The following is a 24,468-nucleotide window of genomic DNA, read 5'->3' on the forward strand; positions in this document are numbered from 1 at the left end:
TCTGAATCAAGTCAATCCTTCCCCTTCACAGCAGTGCTGGATATAAAGTTACTGTAAACACCAACAAAAATCTTGGGTAAAAATCGATTTTGAAAAGTGGTACACACAAGGTATGTGCATTAAAATGTACCAAATTGCCTCTTATGGCACACTCGTAAATATTTGGTGCTGCTTCTACCAAATGGCGAAAGAGGTCGTCTTCATGCCACTAAATGTTAAGATAGGCAAGATACCAAAGGATTGAAGCAATAGAAAGGTTTTCTGCAAGTAACAGCATAGAGGATGGTTGATTTTACTGCTCCTCGACACGATATGAAAGACAGAGAATATCTTCATATTGAACATTCAGCTCTTCTAGTTTCAAAAATAACCCTTACCCATAAAACTGGTGCCTAAAATTTACTGAATGAATAGCCCTATTGGCAGACTGTCTTTGCAGTAACTGAGTTCCCTTTTGTCATAAGGGATAGTGTAATTGACTGACTCCATCTTCAACGTTAACTGCTGTGAATCAAGTTGATGGCCTGCACCATTCAAAGGGTTGGTATTGCTCAGAGCACCATTCAGTATAGGGAAAGTGGTTCACCCCTCAGGCCAGAGGGCCCAAATGCTATCGAATCATCAAGCACTAATGGTAATGGGAGAAATGCTTGCAAATAACCTAAGCACCGTCAATTATTTTCCACCTACTGTGACACTAAAAGAAAGAGGACCACCTTATTCAGATCAATACTGACCCAGCTGCTCAAAGGAAAGGTCTGTCACAAATTGCCAGGCGAGGCTCTATCCAGAATGGAATACAAGCAACCAGAGGCTTGTGTCAGCCTGATCAGGCCTTTTCAATTAGATCTAGCTTGGATCCTGTGGCACAGTGAGCAAAGGACCCACTTCTGGTCATAGCCTCGACCACTGGCTTAAACTGTTTGCAAGCATTCCTCTCATCGCCTTTTGTGTGTTTAATGTAACACCCTAAGTATCCATGGTTAGGCCCAATGTGGGTCTCTTCCTCCTTTGTCACAGAATACAAGCTATACTTCACTGATGAGGGAAGTACATTTTAAGATCAATTACGGCCCACTGACATGCCCACAAATATCCTGGAGCTAAGGGCAGTCAGACTGGCACTTTAGCAGTTTTTGATAAACCTTTTAAGAAAGACAAACGGTGTTAACAGATAACACAACAATGTTGTGTATGTGTAAACAAGTTGGGGTGAAGTTTCTTCAACTCCCAGCATAGGCTCCGAAGTTATGGAACATGTATACTTGTCACGCATTACTTTAGAGTGTCTGCCGGTAGCAAATAACAATATGGTGTATCATATGACGAGGGAAGAAAGATTCTGGCTCAAACTTGTAAAACCTTGGAAATGTTCCATTGATGGTTCGCAACACATGCCGTACATGAGCCGCCTGCCATGTTTTCCCGATAGCCTTTTTGTGTTTCTGTGCCGTCGGAAAAAGGATGTACTGCGCATGGTGGATCCTGCGAGTTATGGTGTGTTTTGTGTACATTAATAACTTTTATTGATGAATTTCAGTGGTTTTATGTGTTTGAGCCAGAACTCCTTTTCTAACTGTGTTCTTTCTGTGAATTTCTTTGTTTTTTAAAGATGTATTTAATTAAAAACCTCAGCTGTGTACTGTGTGGCCGATCTAGAAGTATTTGTATATAGCTATATTTATTATGTGTAATTTAGGAATAGCTTTAAAGGTTTAGAGTTGGAACATGAAAATATATTTTGTTAAAAACGATTTTATTATATTTTATAAATGTATGTGAAATGAAAGGGTTTAGTGTTTAAAGCGCACCTATCTAGGAAAAAGGGGATTGGGTGACTAACACCCCTGCACCCCCCATACAAATGAGGGGTCATGGGATTTACTCACCATAAAAGAAAACATATAAATAACAAAGGTGGGGTTGAAGGGCTTTGCGTCTCTTCCCCCCCCCCCCCCTATTTAATAATAGATGTATAGATTCTAATCTTGGAGCACTGTCCTAACGAATTAACTTTCCTTTATGGCGTTTAATTAAAAAAAACATATAAAGAATCTGTGGTATTTGCTCCTTGTGAGATTTTCATTATAAGTCTTTAAAAGCACTTCATTGGAAACAGATTCAGGAAAAGAATTGCATTAGGTGAGTCCAGTTGAGTGAATATTGCATTATTCCAATCAAAAGTTCTATACAAATTGTTTTTAAAAAGTAGAAAATGCGCTTTGAAGATGATGGGAAAAGGGAGGTTTTATATCAAATGGAAGATGCTACCAGTTTGTAAGCCTAACGATTGGCAATTTTAACGTCCATCGAGCTCAATGTGGGACATTTATGAAGATTTTAAATGTATTGCAAAGCATCAATATTCCTGAATTTCATTTTAGTAAATTTTGAGAGAATGTATTCGGAAAAATGTGCTGTGCTAGAAGTACGGATTGTAATCAGTTCCTGGCTTCAAAAACGCATCTAAATCTTTGTGAGGAATAAATTCATAAACGGGGAAAGCATGTGAAAGGTGAGATCTACTGTCAATTTAGTAATTTAACTGACGCTATCAGACTTCTTAATTGCATAACTTGCATATCTATGTGGTTGTCCGGATTGGATTCGTTGTCTTAGACTATTATGATGGTTTAAAAGGAAACTAAGATTATTGAAAATTGACGCCCTGTTTTTAAACTTGGATTGAAGCTAAGTGTGGGAAAACTTCAGAGGCTTTAACATTGTTTACCCTTTTGTCCTCATCCAACACTTATCCCATCACTACAGTACTGCACTTTCAATTTTGTGTAGTCTTCCATGTCAAGCATAAATGACATGGGGCGAATTCCTGGCTCCCCAGATGTCATTGGGGATGTTGCCCAGCTCTGCACTTGGAATACATTTGCAACAGTGGGAGTTTAAGGTGGTTGTCCAAGATCTCTGTGCAAGATTGGGATCTCCATATCAAGACCCATGCCGTCAAGTACACAGTGCTATATTCCCATTCCGTTTGCTCATAACATTTCTGATTGCCATTCCCAGAAGATTCCCATAACAGCAGTGGTAGAAAAAATGTAATTGAAATTGTTAGAGAAACATTTATAGTACATTATCTTTAAATGTTTTGTTAATATTGGCTCTTTGCAATAGCTACTTTTAATATATTTGTGTAACACTTTGTCACGTTTTTTTTCGTCAGAACTTCGCCAACGAACTGTTGGACAGAGAAATCTTAGTGCATCCACTCCAGCCAATCCTAACCTGGGATCACCACAAGCGCCGACATTGCAGGCGACGTCACCTGGTGTCCCAAAAGACTCCTCAGCCCCTGGCGGCCCCCCTGAGAGAACCATGCAGCAAGTGATGCAATCAAATGCATTAACACGGCGGCCCGGATCCCCGATGCTTGGAATGGGTAAACGGCACTGTTATTTACAGTTTACTGTTCTCTCGCGTTACCAATAAAACAGGTCCTCTCCAGGCAGCATTCATAGCGTTAACATTTCTTCTGAAAGAGCAGCGCGGTTATCTGATTAAGCAAGACTTCCATATTGAATTAGCCATAACTCTTTACGGCTGGCACCTTATGATCCTGAAAGCTATTGCTGTTGCTCGTTTAATTGTTATGTCGTCTTTGTTTAAATGGCAATAAAACGTTGCAGTAGCCTGTCATCAATATGTAGCATACCTTTTATGCGCGAATTATAGAAGCGCCGATGATTTATATAAATTGGATATTAAGGCAAAAACATCCAGTGTTATGTGGCTTAGACAAAAACCCCATATATTTTGTGAATGTGTTCATTAAAGCACGAGCATGTTGTCGCATTTGCGTTAGTAGAAGAACAGAGCTGCCAGTTGTGTTTAGCCCTTCTATCCCTGAGGCACTCAAACCGCCAGACACTCTTTGCTCTCGATGTGCTATTTTATGATCTATGTATCGCATGGTTTCTGATTTATCGTGTTACGTGCGTTAGAAAGTTCAAATATCAATCGCGATAATTATATTTTGACCAGTTCTTGCTATTAACCAAAAGGCTTTTTTTGTACAGCTAAGTTAAATATATATACGGAGATATGTGGAAACTTCTTTTTTTGTGTTTCAGAATAAAAAAAAAAGCAGCTGTGTTGCTATATATTTTAAAATGATACGTTTTGTAGCTTAGAAATACAATCTTTAAACATTGTAGGATACAGCTGTCTTGGTTGTTCTCATGAGCCTGTACAACGCAATGACAAATACGCAACACTTGTAACCAATATTGCCGCTGTCCCTGGAAACACAAACACCAGAAACTACTCTAAGCTGATTAACTTCAACTTGGGCATTGACTTTCAGGAGGTGGTGAACCCACCCCAAACTTGTAGAGTGAGGTGAGCTAAATGTCGATCTCAGGCAGCACAGGTGTTGCTCACAATGAATGTTCTGAGCAGGGTTATTATTTTGAAATATTGTTATCACTATTATGGAAATAATGCTCAATTACTTTAAGAAGTTAATTGCGTCAATTTATCTTCTGAAACCGCATGCATCCCTGTTGTACTGCGACTCTGCTGTGTCTGCACTTTCTAAGCAATCATGAGGAATTGCAATTAGCAAATCCCATCTAACAGCCAGTAACTAGACTGTTTCAAGAGATCTTACAGCACAAGTTCCATACCTGCTTATAGTGATCCTGAATGGGTACCACATTTCTGGTCCTGCTCGATTTGCAATGGATTATAGTTGGGGGCTGCCAGCTGTTCAAGCGGGAGATGTGAGAGGAGAGAGGAAATTTTAGAGTGCAAAGTACGTCCGTGTTCAGCAGTGGTGGTGCATTTATCAGACATTCTGGTGGCAACTCGCAGTCTGGGGATTTACTTTAACCCATCCTAGTTTGATTAGATTATAAACTTGAGAAAGAGCAGTTGAAACCAGACTTTAAATGATTGAAGCATACTTCTAGAGCACAGTTACTGAAGTCCAGAGTGCCCTGGTAGTATTGAGGGCAAAAGGAGATTTTTAGACCGGCTACAGTCAAGTCTTATGAATTTTCTGTAAACGAGGAATTTGGCATTTGAGAAGTTTACGAGGGGAAGGGAGTTTTAGTCCTCGGCTGCCAGATTATAAAAGGATTCTTTTGCACTTGAAAAATGGAAAGGATGGTGGTCAAGTTTCTGCTTCATGGTATAACCCAGTGGACCCCTTTGGTGCCGTGCATAATGGATAAAAGAGCATTGAAGTAGGGGGCTGCTTAGCTACTTGGAGCCAGTGCAGAGCCTTGAGATGATTGAATATAAATAGAGCACAGAGGAAGATGAGGGAGCGCGATATAAAGTGTGTATGTTGTAATGATGGCCTAGAACTGTCACCTGGACAACTGTTTTATGGGTTTACAGCAAGCATACACAGATTAAAAACAGGCAGAAACTCATTCATTTAATTGATGAACAAAACAGAAAAGAATCAAACACAAAACGGACTCCTCGCACAATCAACAGGAACAGGTTGGAGACTCAACTTCCTGGGTCATTAAGCATGGAGTCAAGATAACTTTAGGGCCCCAAATACCAGAGCCTTGGATTTGTTACTGTTTTAATTTCATACAGTTGCGCTGCATTATTGTAGCTACTATCACCAGGACAAGCTCAGAAATGATCATGGGCTTCACAGGAGGATTCATTGAACACAATTTATAACTGTCCTCGTATAGCATTGGCATAAGACCATCTGATTGCATGAGGACAATCGAGGAACTCCGTTGTGAGTTAAAGATTTTAGCTCAAGGATGAGCCCTGAGGAACTCTCCAGAGTTTATTTGGCTGCAGACTTGAAACTGGGCAGATTAAAATCCACTGACCATTTAAACAGAAATGAGGTTAACCAGCCCAAAGCTTAACCCTGTATGCCTAGAGAAGAGGCACTGGATCAGGGCAGTTCTGCTTCCTTGATCAAGGATCTGGAGTAAATCTACTATTTCCATTAGCGCTACTTCTATTTTATTGTGCAGGCGTTTCTGTACTTGCACTGGATCAAAATATGGTTAGCTAGTTGACTATGCACTTTCTTTTATATCAGTTTCACATGGAATGGCAGCTGTGAAATGGCTCTGAAATTACCCAAGACTTAAGGATCCACTGCCTCTTTTTTTCTTTCTTTTTTAAATAAAGAGTAACAGCCTGTTTTTTCTTTGCCAGGCAGAAGATCTAATAGCTGTAGGAGCAAGTGACGGAACAGTGTCAAAGTATGAACAAAGCACAGGGGGTCAAGTGGAGATCCAAACTTGATTCCGATACCTAGATCCAAGGTGTGTTCGTAGGACAAATGTTAGAAATGTATGTCTGCCTTAGCAACAGCCTTTATACAAACAATCTGGTTATGCTAATGTGACCTGTCCCATCTTCAAAGATTTAGAATGAAGGCTGAGTTTTCTCTAAAAAAGTTGGCTACGGTCTGACTGATATTTTAGCTGACAATAAGAGTTGTGATGAATATTTTCTGGATGTGGGACTAACCCATTATACACTTCAACCAACACATGATTTGGGAACGCTGGGAGCTGTATGGATAACGTCATTTTAAATTGATCATAACCCAAAAACCTAGGGTACTTCTGTGAATACATGATGAATTACTAATTCTTTGAGGGACTAAGGAGCAGTCTAAGTGCGATAGAGTGCTGGCTTTTCTGATTTTGACTCTGAGACAGCGCTAACTCAATATGTTGCCCTGAAGAAGCCCTTGTAGGGCAAAATGCGTTTGCTGTACCTACTTGTTACTGAAGTTAACGAAAACCTTTCTGCTTACACGAGAATACAGTGAATGGAATATTATTGAACATTGAAACGTCCCTTTCAGATTGTATTGCCTCATCTTTCTGTTGAAATTGTATTTAATTTATGTCCATGTGGCAGCTGGTCATTTGACGTGGGCAATACACGAGTTGCGACACATGAGGGACTATACTGGGTGGTGCCGTTTTTTTTTTAGCCTTGTTGCCTTTCTCTGCCCTCAATATGAGTTGTGGCTTTGGAATGAGAGTTGCTTGACAATAGAAGGCTTCCAGAGTAGAGTTGGAATCTGCCTAAGTTTACCAGCAATTAAAAACTGCAGTCATTATTTTTTTTGTAGAATTTGATGGTGCTGTAGTATACTGTTCTCTCCTTACAATGGTGTTTAGCTGCTGTTAGTTTGTCGTTAAATCCTGGAAAGGATGGGCTGTGCCTAGAGGAGTTGAGCTTGAGGGTTTAGGGGAGCCAGCTGATCAGTAATATTGCCAAGGCTTTAAAGGCAGAAACATTGGTATTAATTTTAAAAGACCTTAATTTAGGTCATATCATTAAAAGATTCAGAATTAACTTGGGACCTGGACCTGGCCTCTTTGGTGCAGAAATATAGTGAGGGAAAAGTAGATAGAAAATGGTACTCTAGAATGATTGCATCAGCCTGTTTGAGTGGACCAATCTCCATTAAATTTCAAGATGAAAATGTTTCGTTAAGAGCTTTGTGGGTGGCAGAGTGTACCAGGCTATTACTCCTTGCATTAAGCCACAGACTGAGAAGCTATCAATGAAATAAGATGTGAGGTCAGCCGAGGTCATCTTTGCAAATGTTATGGTCACCAAGAACAGTAAAGTCAGTGTATTTAATAATACCATGGAAGAAATCCCCCTTAAGATTGATGTAGAGACCTGCATTGTCTGGGTGGCAGTAGATAAACAGCCAAAGAAAAGGAAGGTGTACCGTTGATTCTTAACAAGAACATTTCAACAAAAGTGCAGTGATTAGAAATGTCTTATCTTTATAAAGATGAGTAATGGATAAGTTCTGTCTGAGTCGATCTTTGACACAGACCGAGGTTTGATTGGAAAATTAAATCTTAGTTTCTGGAAGATACCAGCTCAGCGAGTTTTGTTTTATGCATATGATTGAAGGAGGTGCATAAAAGAGCATTCTTAGAGCTTTATCACGACCATGGAGAAGAGGGGTTACTAATTGTCATTATTTTCCACTTGGGATGGACTAGAGGTAGTAGTTTGGGCCAGAGCTACATACTGTGTTTACTCTACTCAAGTTCCTTCGAGAAAGAAGTTCCTTAGGGCTATAGGAAACATGAGAAGCCACTTTGCCGAGGGTATAACTTTGGACACAACTGGCACACTGTCAGACTTGCTTTTTATGTGCCCAGTGACCATGAAGTGTTAAAAGCCATCAAATCGGTCCTTGTTGGCAATGTAGCATAAGGGTCAGGTGAGTGGTGCTAAGTAAGCTATTCGCTGCTGGAGGGGTCCCTACGCTGCGTCACTGAAAGAAGTGTCGCTTGTCAGCCTTTGCATTCAGAACAAACTCCGTTCTGGTCTCTACTAGATTGACTGACTGTAAATTCAAAGTGCACTCACACACGTAGTTAAGGATGGCTGAGAATGGATGATGGTCGCTGTTGATAACTGATAGCTGTAGTACAGGTCATGTTATGATAAAATCTTGGTCTCTCCTGCCTCAGATGCCTCTTTCCTCCAAGTGTTCTGGTGTGTGGCACTAATAGTGCAAGTGGTGTATTTGTATGGGTCTTTTTCATACAAACCCAGGCACTCGCCTACATCTATTGGTCAGCAAGGACTGGGTAAACCAAGTACCCATCAAAACTATTTTTTTCTCCCCAAGTCTAATAAATTCAGACTTTGGTCTATCCGTTCTGTGGCGAAATAGGAATTGCGTATGTTTGAAAGCTTATGCAGATCCCCCTATTTGTTTTGGCTGTGGTCAATGTTGCCAAGGTACCTTTAGGCTCTGTCCCATTTCTGGATCTGTTAGACTGGTCGGTGGGATACAGGATTGTTAAGTAGATGGGGCATGTGAGCTCCTTTGAGAGGAAAGCAATGAAAGGAGCCCATACGGCGTCAACACATTTAGTATTGTATTTCAGCGACAACATGAGTTTCTCTATATAGAAAAGTTCCTAGATGTGCTACAACCAAGACCTATGGTTGGGTCTTATCTGTACGTCATAATGAGGTGACCACTTGTTTAACTGTGCAGAGAGGCAGCTACATTTGTTTCCCTTTCAATGAATGCAAGGGGCAGGATTGGTGGTCAATGGTCTACTAGCAAATGGTTTTGGAACAGATTTGGTCACCCAGTGTCTAATCTGTACGTAGCACAGCCTCTTGTTCTATGGAATGGCGAGGTCTTACTTGAGTTGTCCGAATGAGGTTATTCCTACCTGGTAATGAAGTAGAATCCTCTACAAACCCACTTCTTGCCATTCAACGAACCCTTCTTTGAAGGCCGAAAGTAAGTATGTGGGTTGCTTATTGCGGTAAGTGGTGATCGAAATTGCATGTAAACGTTCTTCTTGCCACTTAGTCCTAAACTGCCATGGAGGTCCTTGTTACTGGGTAAGAATACAAGCCCCACATCCCCTCTTTTCTGGATAGTGAGGAAACATTCCAGAAATGGGTCCCAGCTATAAGCTGATCTATAAAACACTATTTATTTTTAATTTGTCTGCCTCGCTCCATCATATATCTCAGTTGGGCTGTTTGATAATACTGCAGTACATTTGGAATGCCCACATCTTCCACACCCAGATGTTTAAATGAAATATTTTGGGCCATTCAATGTGCTATATCGACCAAAATGAAATTTTCTGTCACTCCCTATAGTTTCCTTAGGGTTGTTGGGGGGGCTGCAGAGGGGAGGGAGCTCATTTTGAATACAGCTATCTTGTCCAGTCTGAAAGGACTGTATTGCTACCAGTATAGCGGATCTTAGTATATGGTGCATAGGAGGTTTTTGTTTACAGTATCGGCTACCTGGGGAAACGGCTAGCTGCTTCCTGAGGTAGTGAACTGATTGTTTGGCCCATTCAGTTTGGAGCTTCTGGAATACTAGAACTTGTTTTTGGTATGTACCCGGGCTAGGCCTATGTTGCAAAGCCGCTCATTTCTTACCATGTCCTATTTTACACATTAATATTTCTGCTGTGACCTTTTGTACATATTTGTGTGCACGACAGTGTTGGATTAGTTTCCCTGAAACTTAGTTTACGCATCTAGCTTCGCACAATACCACGATGCCTTGAACATCATGTACAAGGGCCTTCTACGCACTATGTACAAATGTCGTTTCTATCTACATCTACGGGGCGACAGGGCTATCTACATGTCTATAACATCGCTAATCTATACGCTCATCACAAGGCTGCTATCTAATATAAATAAATAGAACCCCATAAGATTAGCAGCTGACAGAGGGTTGCTGCATGTGAGACTTCACCACGCAGCAGTCTGACACTTTGTGAAGAATGTCCAGGTTGTAGCCGAGACATGGTCCTTCATTCTCTCCCGCCAGGTAATGGGGTTGAATCCTCCCTTGGGGAGATTCTTGGCTCTATACCTGCACACACTAAGTACACTTAAAATTGGGTTTGCATAGTAGGAGTACACCGGATTACGGCCTTATTTATATGCCCGCATATATACACTGTTTTAGCACCATGGTGGAGCTGTACCTACTATTTACTCTTTTGGTGCTTGTAATCCCTTTCATCTGCTTCTGTCTACGGATTATCACAGCACATGCATTCTATACAAGAATAACGTTAGTTCAATAAATATATTGAAAATGTCCCACTGAGTATTCTGTATATTTCTCGGAGCACAAGTGACAGAGTGAAAGGTTCTGGTCCGGTTCTACGATCCCTGAGGGGTCAGGATTGTCCTGTTCAGTGGTTGCCAGAAACCATTCGCTCCCTGGTAAGGTTAGGGGGGCTTATGGTGGCACTGTGAGCTAGCTGGTCTCTATGCCAACATATCCTGCGGGGGTGCTTGAAATCAGTCTAGACAAGTCACCCAAAGTTTGTTTATGCAAACGTGCAGGTCCTATGGATTAGAGGTAACTACAAAAGTTTTTCCTGTGGTACTGAAGCTTAAGATTTGTGACTTTGCAGATTTTGGGAGAAGCCGGTCACTTCCCTAGATCGATACAGTTCTTGGGTCAGATTGGTCAGTGTTACCAGCCCATTGTCGAATTATAAGCTTAGTTTGTGCATATCTTTGCTATTTTAACTCGCTCTCCACCATTAGCCCCGTATAGAGGGCAGATAGCAAGAGGGAGAGTGGGCACCTCTGCCTTGTCTTTCTTTGTATGGAGAAGTTGTTTGAGGGAGCTCTATTTGCTCTTCGTCTAGTCCTGAAGAACTGCAAAAGGCCCATCCTAAAGTATACAAAAAGTGATAACAAAAATGTGATGAATGGAATGCTTGACCTAATCTCTGCCACTGGTAGTTTCTCGGGCTGCATCCCAATCGTTATTTTGCACATCATGCCTTATTTTGGACCCAGCAATAGGCAAAAAGTCTTGATCCTTCTTGAATAGGAACAGTCTAGACTGACCTGTCAGGAGAGGTCCTCCCTGAACCATGGCATAAGCAAAACAAGTCTGGTTTCACCCTGATTAAATGCTCTTAATTCAGGTATAGCTTTGCTTCAGCAGCACAGTAAATGCATGATCCATGCCTGGGCATATCCGTCATACTTGGGTCGCCATATTAAAGTATATGAAAATGTGATGTAACAAATGCGTGAATTAATCTCGCCCACTGGTATTTACTCTTAGCCGTAGTGCAGTTCAGACAGCTTCAGAAATCCTTGTTTTGGTGGAGTTATGAGGATGTCTCGTCTGGGTTGGGGAGTGGGAGGAGGAGGAGGAGGAGGAGGAGGAGGAGGAGGAGCAGCTGCTATGTCTTACTCTTCCACCAACTTGGCCACTCCCCTCCAGGTGCGATATTAGAAGGGCACATCGACTATGACCACAAATATTTGTCTATTTGAGATGGCGGAAGGCCCGACTCTCTTGATTCTGTTCTTGCTGTGGCACTGCACTTATGTATGCCCTTTTCCTGCCATCACGCGCATTACCTCGGATTCTTGCTTTTAACTTGCACAGCTCGATATTTTACAAATTTGCGTCACTGTAATTGCGCAGCTGTATTTTGCTGTTTTATTTCTGAGCGCTGTTACTGCTGTCACCTGGGGATTAGATAGGCTTACCTGCATTTAAATTGTGCCCCCACAAGCCGCGTTTGCGAGACTGGGTTGGTGGGGTCCCTGGTCCTGGTGATTCGTCCGCCATCTTGGGTAGGTAGTGACGCTCTGGGAGATTCTCAGGCGCCATATTGGTTGGGGTTAGAGGCTCGAGCAGCCGGAAGCCCGCACTTGGAGAGCTTATAAAAGCTGCTCCTAGCTCTCGTTTTTCAGACCTTTTCCTGCCATCACGCGCATTACCTCGGATTCTTGCTTTTAACTTGCACAGCTCGATATTTTACAAATTTGCGTCACTGTAATTGCGCAGCTGTATTTTGCTGTTTTATTTCTGAGCGCTGTTACTGCTGTCACCTGGGGATTAGATAGGCTTACCTGCATTTAAATTGTGCCCCCACAAGCCGCGTTTGCGAGACTGAGTTAGTGGGGTCCCTGGTCCTGGTGATTCGTCCGCCATCTTGGGTAGGTAGTGACGCTCTGGGAGATTCTCAGGCGCCATATTGGTTGGGGTTAGAGGCTCGAGCAGCCGGAAGCCCGCTCGGCGTAATACTATAACTAGGATGTGTAAGCAGACGCGCAGCGGATGCGTGCAGCGGAGGCGCCGTAGATGCGCCGTAGATGCGCCGGAGGTGCGCCAGAGGTAAGCCCGTTTGCGCCCGTTCGCGTCCCGGGCGCCTCTGGCGCTCCTGCCCCTCCATACCCTGCTTCCACTGAGGACTTAGAGCCCGAGCCCATCATCACCCCGCATAAGACATTGTCTTGCGGCTTGTTGAACGCACGCTCTTTGATAAAGCACCACGCTGAGACTGCTTTATTAATTGAATCGTCACAGCTAGATATACTGTTCGTGACTGAAACGTGGGCCACGAAGGACTGTGGCATGGAATTGGGCTGGGCTTGCCCGCCAGGCTACTTGATAAGACACACCCCCCGCACCTCAGGCAGGGGTGGTGGGGTAGGCTATATCTTCAGAGATCCTATCTCCTTGACCGAATTGGTGACTACCAAGATAGCAGGGTTTGAGCTTATGGGCTTTTCCATCGTGGCTCAAGGAGGTACTTTAGTAGCAGGTCTTTTATGCTATAGACCGCCCTCTCTGCCCACGACAGCCCTTCAATCTCTGATTGATCTGATCTACGACCTTTCGAACTCGCATACCAATTTTCTAGTACTGGGTGATTTTAACCTCTGGCCTTCTGGCCCCCATGACTTGGCCTTCCGAGAACTGTGTCAAGCCTGTAGCAATATCCAACTTGCTCAACTGGTACAGGTACCCACCCATGATAGGGGACATATACTAGACTTGGTATTTGCAGATAAAAACTTGGTTGTGGTAGATAAGGTCGAGGCCCAGGGTTGGACCGATCATTCCTTGATTGTTTTGTCCCTTCTTATGCCTGCCCCATGGAGACCCAATAAACCGACCAGTAGGAAGTTGAATCGGCAATGGAGTCGTCTCCTTAGGGAACCGATTCGACCCACACTCCTACCGGGAACCTTTCAGGTGGAGGAGAATGTGGATAAGAGCTATGCTTCTCTCTGCCGGCATATTGTATCATCGCTTGATGACCTGGCCCCCTTACGTAAGGTAAGAGACAGGCCCAGGGGCCTAAATGCCTGGTTCAGCGAAGAATTGGGGCACTCCAAACTTCGCTGTAAACAGGCGGAGCGTACATGGAGGAGAGGATACAGGGAGCAGGATAAGGCGGCATATAAAGCAGCCTTGCACGAATACAAGGCCCAGTTAAGAACCGCAAAAGCCAAGTTTTTGGAAGACACTTTGGCGAAGGCCTCTAACAAATCTCAGACCCTGTTTAGATTGGTCAAGACTCTGTCTGACCCGCCTTGCATGGCGTCTACTATCCCGGCCTCGCAGGCACTGTGCGACTTGCTGGCCCTTGCATTTGAGGAGAAAATCAGGACTATTCTGACTGGACTCAAAAATTCTGAACAATCTGCAACACCCGCAGTCTCTCCTTTGGACCCGTCTGACAACCTGGACTCCAATTGGGCACCTAACAAGGAAGGTATGCCTCAGTTGTCCAGCTTTCCCGTTCCCTCGTTAGAGGAATTTGTTATCCTGGCAAGCAGTGTATCGTCAGGATCACCGCTGGATCCAATGCCTCATAAGATCTGGAAGGCTTTGCAAGAGGAGCTTTTCCCGCCGTTGCACTCCATCTGCTGTCAATCATTGACCACAGCGTCAGTCCCAGACAGCTGGAAGTTGGCTATTGTAACACCTCTGTTGAAAAAGGCTTCTCTGGACCCTCTCTGCGCGGCTAATTACAGGCCAATTTCGCTATTACCATTTGCGATAAAAATCCTCGAGAGATGGGTCACAAGAGCCTTATCCAACTTCCTAGAAACAAATATGTGTCTGGATGCTGCACAATTTGGCTTCAGGCCAGCGCACGGCACCGAGACGGCCTTGGTCACCGTGTTGGACGATCTGCGAACGCGAGTCGACAAGGGCAAGTCTGCATTCTTGGTGCTACTTGACATGTCGGCCGCGTTCGACACGGTGGACCATGAAGTACTACTTGGCCGTCTTCGGAGTGCGGGAGTGTGCGGTCTGGCCCTAGACTGGCTCACGTCCTATTTGGACAACCGACAACAAGCCGTGGCACTACCACCTTTTCGATCAGCCACTAGGCGGGTGAAACAGGGAGTCCCTCAAGGATCGGCAATTAGCCCGATCCTATTTAATATATATCTCCGTCCCTTGATAGCACTGATAAAGTCATTCGGCATATCTGTTGTCAACTATGCCGATGACACTCAGTTGATCTTTTCATTTGAGGGTTCTGAGTCCATTTCAAGGGATGCCTTTCACCGTTGTATGGCAGCCACAGCAGCATGGCTGCGAGCCAATGCGTTGCAATTCAATGGGTCAAAAACGGAGGTACTCTACTGCTCCTTGGACCGAACTCCCCGTACACTACCGGCCGATTTTTGGCCAGTGTCCATCCCGGGCTCGGTGGAGGCGGCAGATTCAGCTCGCAACCTGGGAGTTCTATTCGAACCCAATTTGCAGCTCGATGCCTCCGTAAACAAAACGGCAGCAACATGTATGGGTTTGCTCCGTGCTCTACGGAAAATCTTGCCACTTCTCCCACGGGGCTCCAGAGCTGAGGTAGTGCGTAGTTCCATTCTTAGCAGGATTGACTACTGCAACGCACTACTTCTGGGTGCCCCGAAGACTCTGGTCCTAAAGCTACAAAGGATACAGAATATGGCCGCTAAACTGGCCTTGTCTCGACCACGGTCCGCCTCTTCATCGGCAGCTTTGGCCGATTTACACTGGCTCCCAGTCCAGCAGAGAATTGCGTTTAAGGCTCTCTGCCTTGTTTTTAGGGCCCTGCATGGACTGGGACCAATACCTCTTCAGACTCTCTTCCTCTGGTATCAGGCAGCCAGACCTTTAAGATAATCTTCGGCGTTCTTGGTAAAAGTCCCTAAAATTAATAGAACGAGAATGGGTGGTCGCGCTTTTAGTTTTGCGGCTGCCACGCTGTGGAACACTCTCCCCTTAGCATTAAGGAGCTGCCCTGATCTGCTCACTTTTAAAAAGAGCCTTAAAACTTACTTGTTCCCCAGAGTAATGTAGCTGTTTAATAGATGCACGGTTAGGTCTCAGCGCCAGGATACCCTTTGGGTGACAGCTGCGCTCAATAAGCAATAAATACATACATATGCCCACAGCTAATTTACGTTCATCCATTAGATTTGCTTTTGGAATAAAATACACGGCGTTCAATGCCTACATGGCACCAGGACACGTGGGGGCTTGAGCAAACTCTCTGCCCTCCTCCTACTGCTGTTGCACCCCAGAAGTAATAGCTGAAAAAAACTATTAGTTATAGAAGACCCCCAGACGTCAGACTGGATCTGGAGGTTTTTTTTAGTTTTTTTTTTTTAGCAGTACCCCTGCACGTCAGTAGGTGGTGTCGGTCTACTCCGCATCTGTCGTTTGCGTTGTGGTCGTGGGAATGACATCGGGTGTCTACTTGGACGCACGCCGCCCCTGCACGCTGCATTAATTTCTTACTTTTTCAGCGCAGATCCGGAGAGAGCTGTACCCTTAGTCATTTTTTAACTAAAACGTTTTCAACTTGTCGACCTCTTTTTTGAGTTGTTTGACTCCTGGTGCACGTAGAGATGTCCCAACATCGGAACTTGTGACTCCAGTCACAAGTTGATATTGGTCACGGACCCACACCTTGTGGGCCACTAGTGCCTGGAGCGCAGCCACGACCCGAAGTAGTGCTCCGACTGCCGGGCCATAAACCCGAAGTCTTTGCAGGAGCGGCCCCAAAAGCTTCTGGAGGCCCGACAGTCCGCTCTGCGCTGCTCGAAAGGGAGGTCGCGGACTCACCACCATCCTTACTCCTCAGTCTTCGTCATCTGATAAGTCGAAGCACAAAAAGGGGAAGCAGCACTGTAGCTTTTTCCCTTCGCCCCAATCGTCTGCCGACCCAATGCAGGACGCGGAGGGTCGTCGTTCTTCGGCTCTGCCCGCGTAGCCTACTGGGACGGCTGAGCTTCACCCCCCAGATCTTAGTATGCTTTCTCCCGCTACCGTGGCTACGAAGGAGGGAGCCTCCTACGCTGTGGTGTTGCGTAGGTTGACTGAGGTCTTGGGCCTTGAGCTTCCTACAGTGGCCGTCAGGACTAACCTCCTGACTGAGGTGCTTCAGCCGGCTGCCGCCTCTTCGGAGCCCCTGCTTCCGTACAGTGAGGCCCTCCCAGACATCCTTTTGAGCACTTGGTCCAAGCCCAGCACAGGGGTGCCTGTGGATAGGATGATTGCCCGATGCAACCGCCCTGCCCCGGGCGACCCAATGTTCCTTTCCCACCACCCTACCCCCGAGAGCTTGGTGGTCCAGTCTGCCTTTCGTGGCTATGGAAGGGGTGCCACAACACATTACACCCATGGCCACAGGCCTGCGCAAGCTACGCAGCCTCTGTGCAGCCGGAGACGTGGCACCCAGCGTCGTGGGCCCGGAGGCCAGCGGGCGGGCCAGTCCACCTGTACCCCTCTTCAGCAGCCTCCAAACCTTCCTAGTCTGACTTTTCAGGGCCGCCAGTGGGCAGCAGGATCCACCATCACCTCGCCCACAGGCACAACACGTCAGACAGGTGGGTTTTGCAGGTAGTCCGAAGAGGCTACTCCCTCCCCTTCGAAACTGCCCATCCCTCCATGCCACCAACACTCCCATCACATGTCGGAGGACACTTGCCCCTTCTCCGTCAAAAAGTTACGGCTCTCTTGGCCAAGGGAGCTATCAAGCGAGTCCCTGTGCCAGAAGTCGGTCGTGGTTGCTACTCCCACTACTTTCTGGTACCCAAGAAGGACAAATGCCTGCGTCCTATCTTAGACCTCAGGGACGTCAACTGCTTCCTCCTGAAGGAGAAGTTCAAGATATTGACCTTGACTCAGGTCTTGTCTGCCCTCAACCCTGGAGACTGGATGGTAGCGTTGGACTGGCATGATGCTTATTTTCACATCCCCGTTCTACCAGCCCACAGGTGTTACCTACGGTTCACGGTAGGCCACGAGCATTTTTAGTTTACTGTGCTCCCCTTTGGCCTTACCAGCGACCCTCGGGTGTTCACAAAAGTGATGGTGGTGGTTGCAGCTCAACAAAAAATTAAACTTAGAACTTGACGAATTAGAGAAAGAAATCAAACTACTCGAATTATCTCACTCTGCAAATACAGATAACAGACACCCTTGACCAAATAGTCAGGAAGAAATACGATTACAACAAAATAGTGAGCAAACGTGCTGGTATGTGGATAAATGCATTTAAGGCACTCAGGCTATGTGAGGGGAATGGAGCAGGGAAACTGCTAGCATCTTACCTGAAATATAAGCAGAAACAATTTACCATATCGTCGATTAAGGATTCAAGTAATGCTACCCACACCAAACAAAACAGGATACTGAGCACTTTCCAGAGCTTCTACGAGGACCTATATAAGAACAAACAGACATTAGATACGGAGGCTTGTTCTGCTTACCTAGAATCACTGAACCTCCCTAAACTAACATATAGACAGCTCTACTCTAGGGTCCCCCATCACTGACAAAGCACTCTTGATCGCTATTGAATCCCTCAAAAACAAAGCCCCGGGTCCAGATGGCTTCTCGGCCGCTTTCTATAAAGAATTTGATGAATCTCTCAGCCCTACCCTACTAAAACTATTTAACTTTATTGCCAAAGAGGGCTCTGTATCCAATTCAATGGGAGAAGCTACTATCGTTGTCATCCCAAAAGAGGGGAAGGACCCACTCTTGACAAACTATAGGCCGATCTCCCTTATCAACCTGGATTGCAAAATCTATGCAATAATCCTTGCCAACAGACTCAACGCAATCCTCCCAAAACTGATAAGTAACTCTTAGACATGCGGTATTTGAGAAAACCCACCTAACGACCACACTAGATTACTCTGCCATACTCTTGAGAAAGCTAAAATAACGGCCTCCCCCTCTGTTGCCATTACCCTGGACGCGGAAAAAGCGTTCGACAGGGTGTCATGGTCCTTCTTAAAACAATGTATGGTATCTTTTAACCTTGGTGAGGCCTACATGAACATGGTACTGGCTATCTACTCCAACCCGACGGCCCGGATTTCTATAAATGGCACCCTATCGGACTTATTTAGCCTGGAGCAGGGCACCAGGCCGGGATGCCCTCTCTCGCCTGCACTTTTCCTCTTGGCCCTAGAACCTCTCATTACAGACATCAAACAGAACGAGGAAATTATGGGGGTAGACTTTGGAGGTACACGGGTGAAACCTGCCGTATACGCGGATAATATTCTTATCGTTACTGAGAACCCGGGCCAGTCCATCAAAGCTCTTATGTCCACCATAGAAAGATACTCCACCCACTCTGGTTATAAATTGAACCGTGATCAATCTGAAGTCGAACCTCTAAATATTCATAGCACTAAGGACATGCTAGGTGACTCTGACCTGTCTTGGCAGCCAGGCTGCCAATAAATATCTCGGGATTGAATTCGGCAGCACCCTATTAGAGACACTCCAACGCGATGAATCCACCATTCTCGAAAAAATCAAAACCCTCCTGGCCGGTTGGTCTCCAAGGTTTATAACGTGGGGTAGGATCGAGACCATCAAGATGATGATCTCCCCACTAGTGAACTACCTAATTACTATGCTACCCTTCTTGCTGTCTGAGGATTTCCATCACAGACTGGATATCTTGCACTCCAAATTCTTATGGAAAGGGAAAAAAGCAAGAATTAGCATGAAGAAACTCCTTGGGAGGGGTCAATCTAGCGGATTTTAAGCTATATCAGACTGCTTTTCTAGCAAAGCAAGGCTCCTACTGGTTGGTTCCACGCGATGAATATACTCCTGTCTGGCTAGACATTGAGAAATCTATCCTTGGGAACCTTACACCAGTGGCCCTCCTGACCGCAAGCCTCAACATGATCACATGCTCAAAACCCCTATTCAAGAACACAAAATCCGTTCTGTTAAAGATTGATAAACTCCTTGACATTAGTATTAGGCGGTCTAACCTAGAATCTCTCTGGCACAACCAGAAAATTCTCTATAAAGGGAAACCATTACATAACGACCTATGGATTGAAAAGGGTATTTACTTCCCCCAACAACTGCTAACTGGCACATGCCCCCCCCCTCTCCTTCAAAGATATTCAAGCCAGGCACAACCATGACCCACTAGAATTCTTTAACTTTTTAAAAATAAAGTCAGCCGTTACTAAAGCAAAACTCTCACCCACGCCCCCCCTCCCGAAATACCTCTCAAAATTAATTAAGCTCGGCCACCAGGTTTCCTGGATCTATAAACTATTAAGCCCACATCATTCCACCCTCCAACAACTCGCACATTTCTGGGAATCACACGCTTCTTTCCCGATCTCGGAATTAGAATGGTCCAAAACCTGGTCATCAACCATGAGATATAAGATTAGTCCGGCACTTTCCCAGGCGAAGTTTTGGTTACTACACAGAGCATTCTGGACACCAGCGCGACTTCACTCACACAAAATCAGAGATGATTCTGTATGTGGAATTGCAACGATAAAATTGGCGAACTCGAACACTTATTGATCCAATGCGTATGCGTGCTGCCCTTTTGGGATTAGGTCTTCACCTTCCTTTCGAACCTCTTCTCATATTCACCCAGTCGGGAACTAGCGACTCTAGCTTTTGGTTTCCTCAAAGCTGAATCTCTCAACGACCATGATAGGGCGCTCCTAGATCTACTCCTAATAGCAGCGGTCAAGATTATTCTCAGCAACTGGAAGGACACCCGCAAAGCTTCCTTCACTTGCTGGCTAAACTGGGTCGACAATCTAAGAGGGGCTGACAATATCACACTCCAGAACTCAGTGGCGCTCTCCTAACCGGCGGTTATGGGACACCCTCGACCACTATTTTAGCTCTCACAAACCACCATGAACTAGTTACCTATACTCACTGCCTCGCTCTACATCGGCCTCCTGACTACCTCCCCTACAATCACTAGCGGTTTCCACATTCTGAGGAGCACTGCACTGATACTACATATGTTCGATACTACACATACTTTATTTGTTTTAACTTGAGATGTATCGCTATGTCGTTTTGATTAGTTATCCATTCTGCTGACCATTTTACCTTTGTTTTATCCCCACTCCTTATTCTGTATGTCTGTCTTGTGTGCATTGTATGTATTATCTTATTTGGAAACTGCCAATAAAAATATTTTTGAAATTAAAGTTGTACACAAATTATGAACTATTTAAATTCACAAATATTACCAAATAGAAATTCAAATTTTAATGGGAAGGTTGGAGTTTTTCTAAATTCAGCTGATGCCACCCATCATTCATATTCTGTTTTGTTTGATGCATTTGTACGAACTGCTCCCATGAATCAAGCTGAGCATACCAACTTAATTATTAGGCTCAGATTTCGAATTCCTTCACACGTACAGAAAGTTAATTTTTTTTCCAGTTTTAAATTTTCCTTTTTTTGTATATACGCTTTATTAATCTGTTTAAATTAAAATCTCTAAGCAGTCGCAGACCCCTTACCTAGGCTTCGTGGACCCTCAGGGGTCCCCAGACCACAGGTTCAGAACCACTGATCTAGGTGGTTTGGGCAAAGTGCATTGAGACAATGCTCTATACATCCTATAGGAATGGAGCATAGGCCTGCCAGGTTACTTGGGTGAATTGTTATAAAAAAAACACTGCTTTCACGTTGCTTCAGTTATATCCCCTTACATGCTTGTTTTCTTCTTCTGAGGAATCCTTCCTTGGATGGTGATAGGAAAGAGCCAACACACATAACTTAAGTTATCTTCATCATCACTTAATTGCGTAGGTCTATTATTTGGAACAACTTTTGTACAACCCCTTGGTCTTTAAACTGGTAGGCAAGTTAGGCCTTGTTTGTGGGTGCGTGGACCTCTATTGTTTGACCATAAATGAGTGGTGCCTGCTGCTTACAGCTCTTTGATAAGTTTTAAAAGCTAAATGGGAAGAGTAGGGCATCTTTGATTAGTAGAAACAGAGTATACACAAAGGTAATTTTCCCACCTATGACTGCAAAGTGTGATAAAATAAGACAAATGTCTAATTTTGGGAGCTATGAACAAGGTTAAATGGATTCTTTTAAATCCAGGCTTGTCCTCTATTGCTCAGGAGAAAGAGGGTTCCATGGTGAAGATGCCAACACATGAATGGTTCAGCCTCCATAATGCTCCTCTTTACATCGTGTAACATCCAAAGAAACAAAAGGTTATGATGGTGAATCAGTCGTGCTATTAATGAAGACTTCAGGACAACACACGTCTTATTCGTATAGCAGGTCTAACTGTAGAAATACAATTACTTTTTTCTTGCTTGTCCAAATGCAACTAGTGTCAGCTGGAGAGACTCTATTGTGGTAGGACAGAGCTACAAGGCACAGTGTTCTGTTACCTCTGAAGCCCAGACTGGCAACATTTTATGTAGCATTAGCCTAAAAAAACTGTTTTTATTAGTAGGACTGGTATGGGCAGGTCAATTCCAAAGAAGGATGAAGCCTATTTCTGTAGATGTTTCTTTATATTAATGACATACGTCTTAGGAACTCAAGATTGATGCGTCTAACCACAGATTACAATATCCACCAGGTGCCAGACTAAATCCGGAGACTTTTCTTCAGCAGTGCTCCTGCATGTCCGTAGGTGGCACCATGCGTCTTGGTGCTGGATTCTGAAGTGACAAAGTGCTGCATGCGAGTGCCACCCAGGCAGGCTGACGTCTGTTTCTTTTTTTTTTCTGCACTGTTTCTAAGCCATGACATGCCGAAACTTCTGCGAGCATATAATTTGCAATCCCGTGCTGGTTGTGCTTTTGGTGCTTCGGCTCCAATCACAATTCCAGATCCTGTAACCAAGGTGTCCTGATGCACTGGGTCCCTTACCATTAAGTGCTTTGTGCACTAGGCAACAGATCTTGAAGGTAATTTGCTTCCGCACTGGCAGCCAGTGTAGTGCATGTAATAGAGGGACAAAGGCAGATCTCGCTGGAAGGTTGTGATTTAGACGAGCTGCTTTATTTTGAACTACCTGGAGCTTGTCCAGGAGGGATTCATTGACCGCAGCCAGAAGAGCATTTCCATAGTCCAGGCGGCTGATCACCAGTGCCTGGACTAGGGTCTTGCGTACTGCCAATGGGACCATTGGAAAGACTCTTTGTAATAGCCTCATAACATGGAAACAGGAGCCAGTAGTGGAAGTCACTTGGTCTTTCATGGTTAACTTCTGATCAAGTTTTATACCTAGATTCTTCACAGAAGATTTTGGAGTTGGTGGTGGTCCTAATTCAGGTGGCCACCACTCAGGAGACCATAACAGTTAAGCAGCCCCGAAAATCATGATTTCAGTTTTCTCCACATTTAGTTGGAGAAAGTTAGCAGCCATCCACGCTGTAATAGCTTTCATGCCTTCAGTGAAATGCTCTCTCGTCTCGGACGGGTCTTTATCAAAGGCTAACAGAAGTTGGGAATCGTCCGCGTATGAAATAGGCATAAAACCATGTGCTCTTACGATGTTTGCAAGAGGAGTGACATATGTTGAACAGAGTGGGGCTCAAACAGGAGCCCTGGGGCACTCCTTTGTTTATTATCATGGTGCGTGACCGAATAAAGCGAAGCGGGACTTTAGCCTACGCATCTTGTTGTTCTGGTTAAAAAAAGAAGCTGCAAGGGTATCTAGATCGGAGTCTTACTCGTTTGAATTCAGTGGTCACAGAGCCAAGACCACAGTTCACCACTCTAAAGATTTGCAGGATGGCCTTCTTAAAGGACTCTATCTGTTGTGGTGCACTATCCTGGACTGGATGAAGCACCTAACAGCTCTCAAACGACAACCTCTCATTGTCGAATCAGCAAAATCGCTAGGTGTGACTGCACAGTAACCTAAAGATGCAGAAGCATATCAGCGCCTCCACAAAAGGAGCTAACTTCCACATGAAGACCCTGAGAAAACTGAAACCCTTCCTGCCAGCTCACGACTTCAAACAAGCAGTTCAAGCCCTAGTAATTCCAAGAGTGAAATATGGGGCAGTAACCTTATGTGGCCTCCCGAAGGTCGTCGACCACCCCGCTAAGAACCGCTATCAACTCAGCTGCGAGACTCATCACTGTCTCAAAGAGAACCTCTCACATCTCTCCAGATCTTAGAGCCCTCAACTGGCTACAGTTTGAAGCTAGAATTCATCTGAAAATCGCATGTATGATGCACAAGGCCTTACACCACAACTCTCCGAACTAACTAGCCCAGAAACTGGTGCGCTCTGCTGGAAATGGAGCCTCCAGAAGTGCCAAGACTCTTCAACTGAAACCACAACGATTTGCCAAGAAAAAAAACATACGACAGATCCTTCTCTGGAATGGCTCCCAGGATCTAGAATGCCTTGCCCACAGACACAAGACTGAATCCTTCCACTGTCTCCTTCAAAAAAGAAGTGAAAGATTCTCATGGCTAAACTCACGTGAGTTTACTGACTTATTACTGTATTTTAATTGCTAGTCTGTTTTTTTGAGCTCTGTATTTTAATCGCTAGTTTTATACCTCTTTGAGTATAGTATATCTGATTCACCTATAACTGTATTTTCTATGTCTATACTTGTTTCCAACATCTGACATGTAAAGCGCTCTGATACCCGCAAGGCTCTTGTTTGCGCTATATAAAACCTTCAAAATAAATAAAAATAAAATAAATAATTATATGCTACAAAATCATTGTTACTCGTTTATATGAAACTGCTAACAAACACTCACAAAGCCGTCTGGCTTCTTTTTGGCAAATGTTTTTTGTTGTGTGATATGTCTGACTGCACTGGGAGAAAACTCTCTAAGAAGCACCTCAATGCTGGTCAGGTAGCATGCTGTGTAAAGCACAGGATTGTAGTTCTCATGTTTT

The 24,468-nt window shown here is 44.5% G+C and overlaps 1 protein-coding gene across 1 annotated transcript in view; it reads left to right on the plus strand.

Annotated features, from left to right (window-relative positions):
- The window catches only part of LNPK (lunapark, ER junction formation factor), a 527,269-nt gene that overhangs the window by 308,679 nt on the left and 194,122 nt on the right, over window positions 1–24,468 (plus strand). The window contains exon 9 of the mRNA XM_085645246.1: window positions 3,182–3,397. Within this exon, the coding sequence (XP_085501372.1) occupies window positions 3,182–3,397 (216 nt within the window). The remainder of the gene's footprint in view (window positions 1–3,181; window positions 3,398–24,468) is intronic.

Source organism: Triturus cristatus, chromosome 3_1 (assembly GCF_964204655.1).
Source record: "Triturus cristatus chromosome 3_1, aTriCri1.1, whole genome shotgun sequence".
Taxonomy (NCBI): Eukaryota; Metazoa; Chordata; class Amphibia; order Caudata; family Salamandridae; genus Triturus; species Triturus cristatus.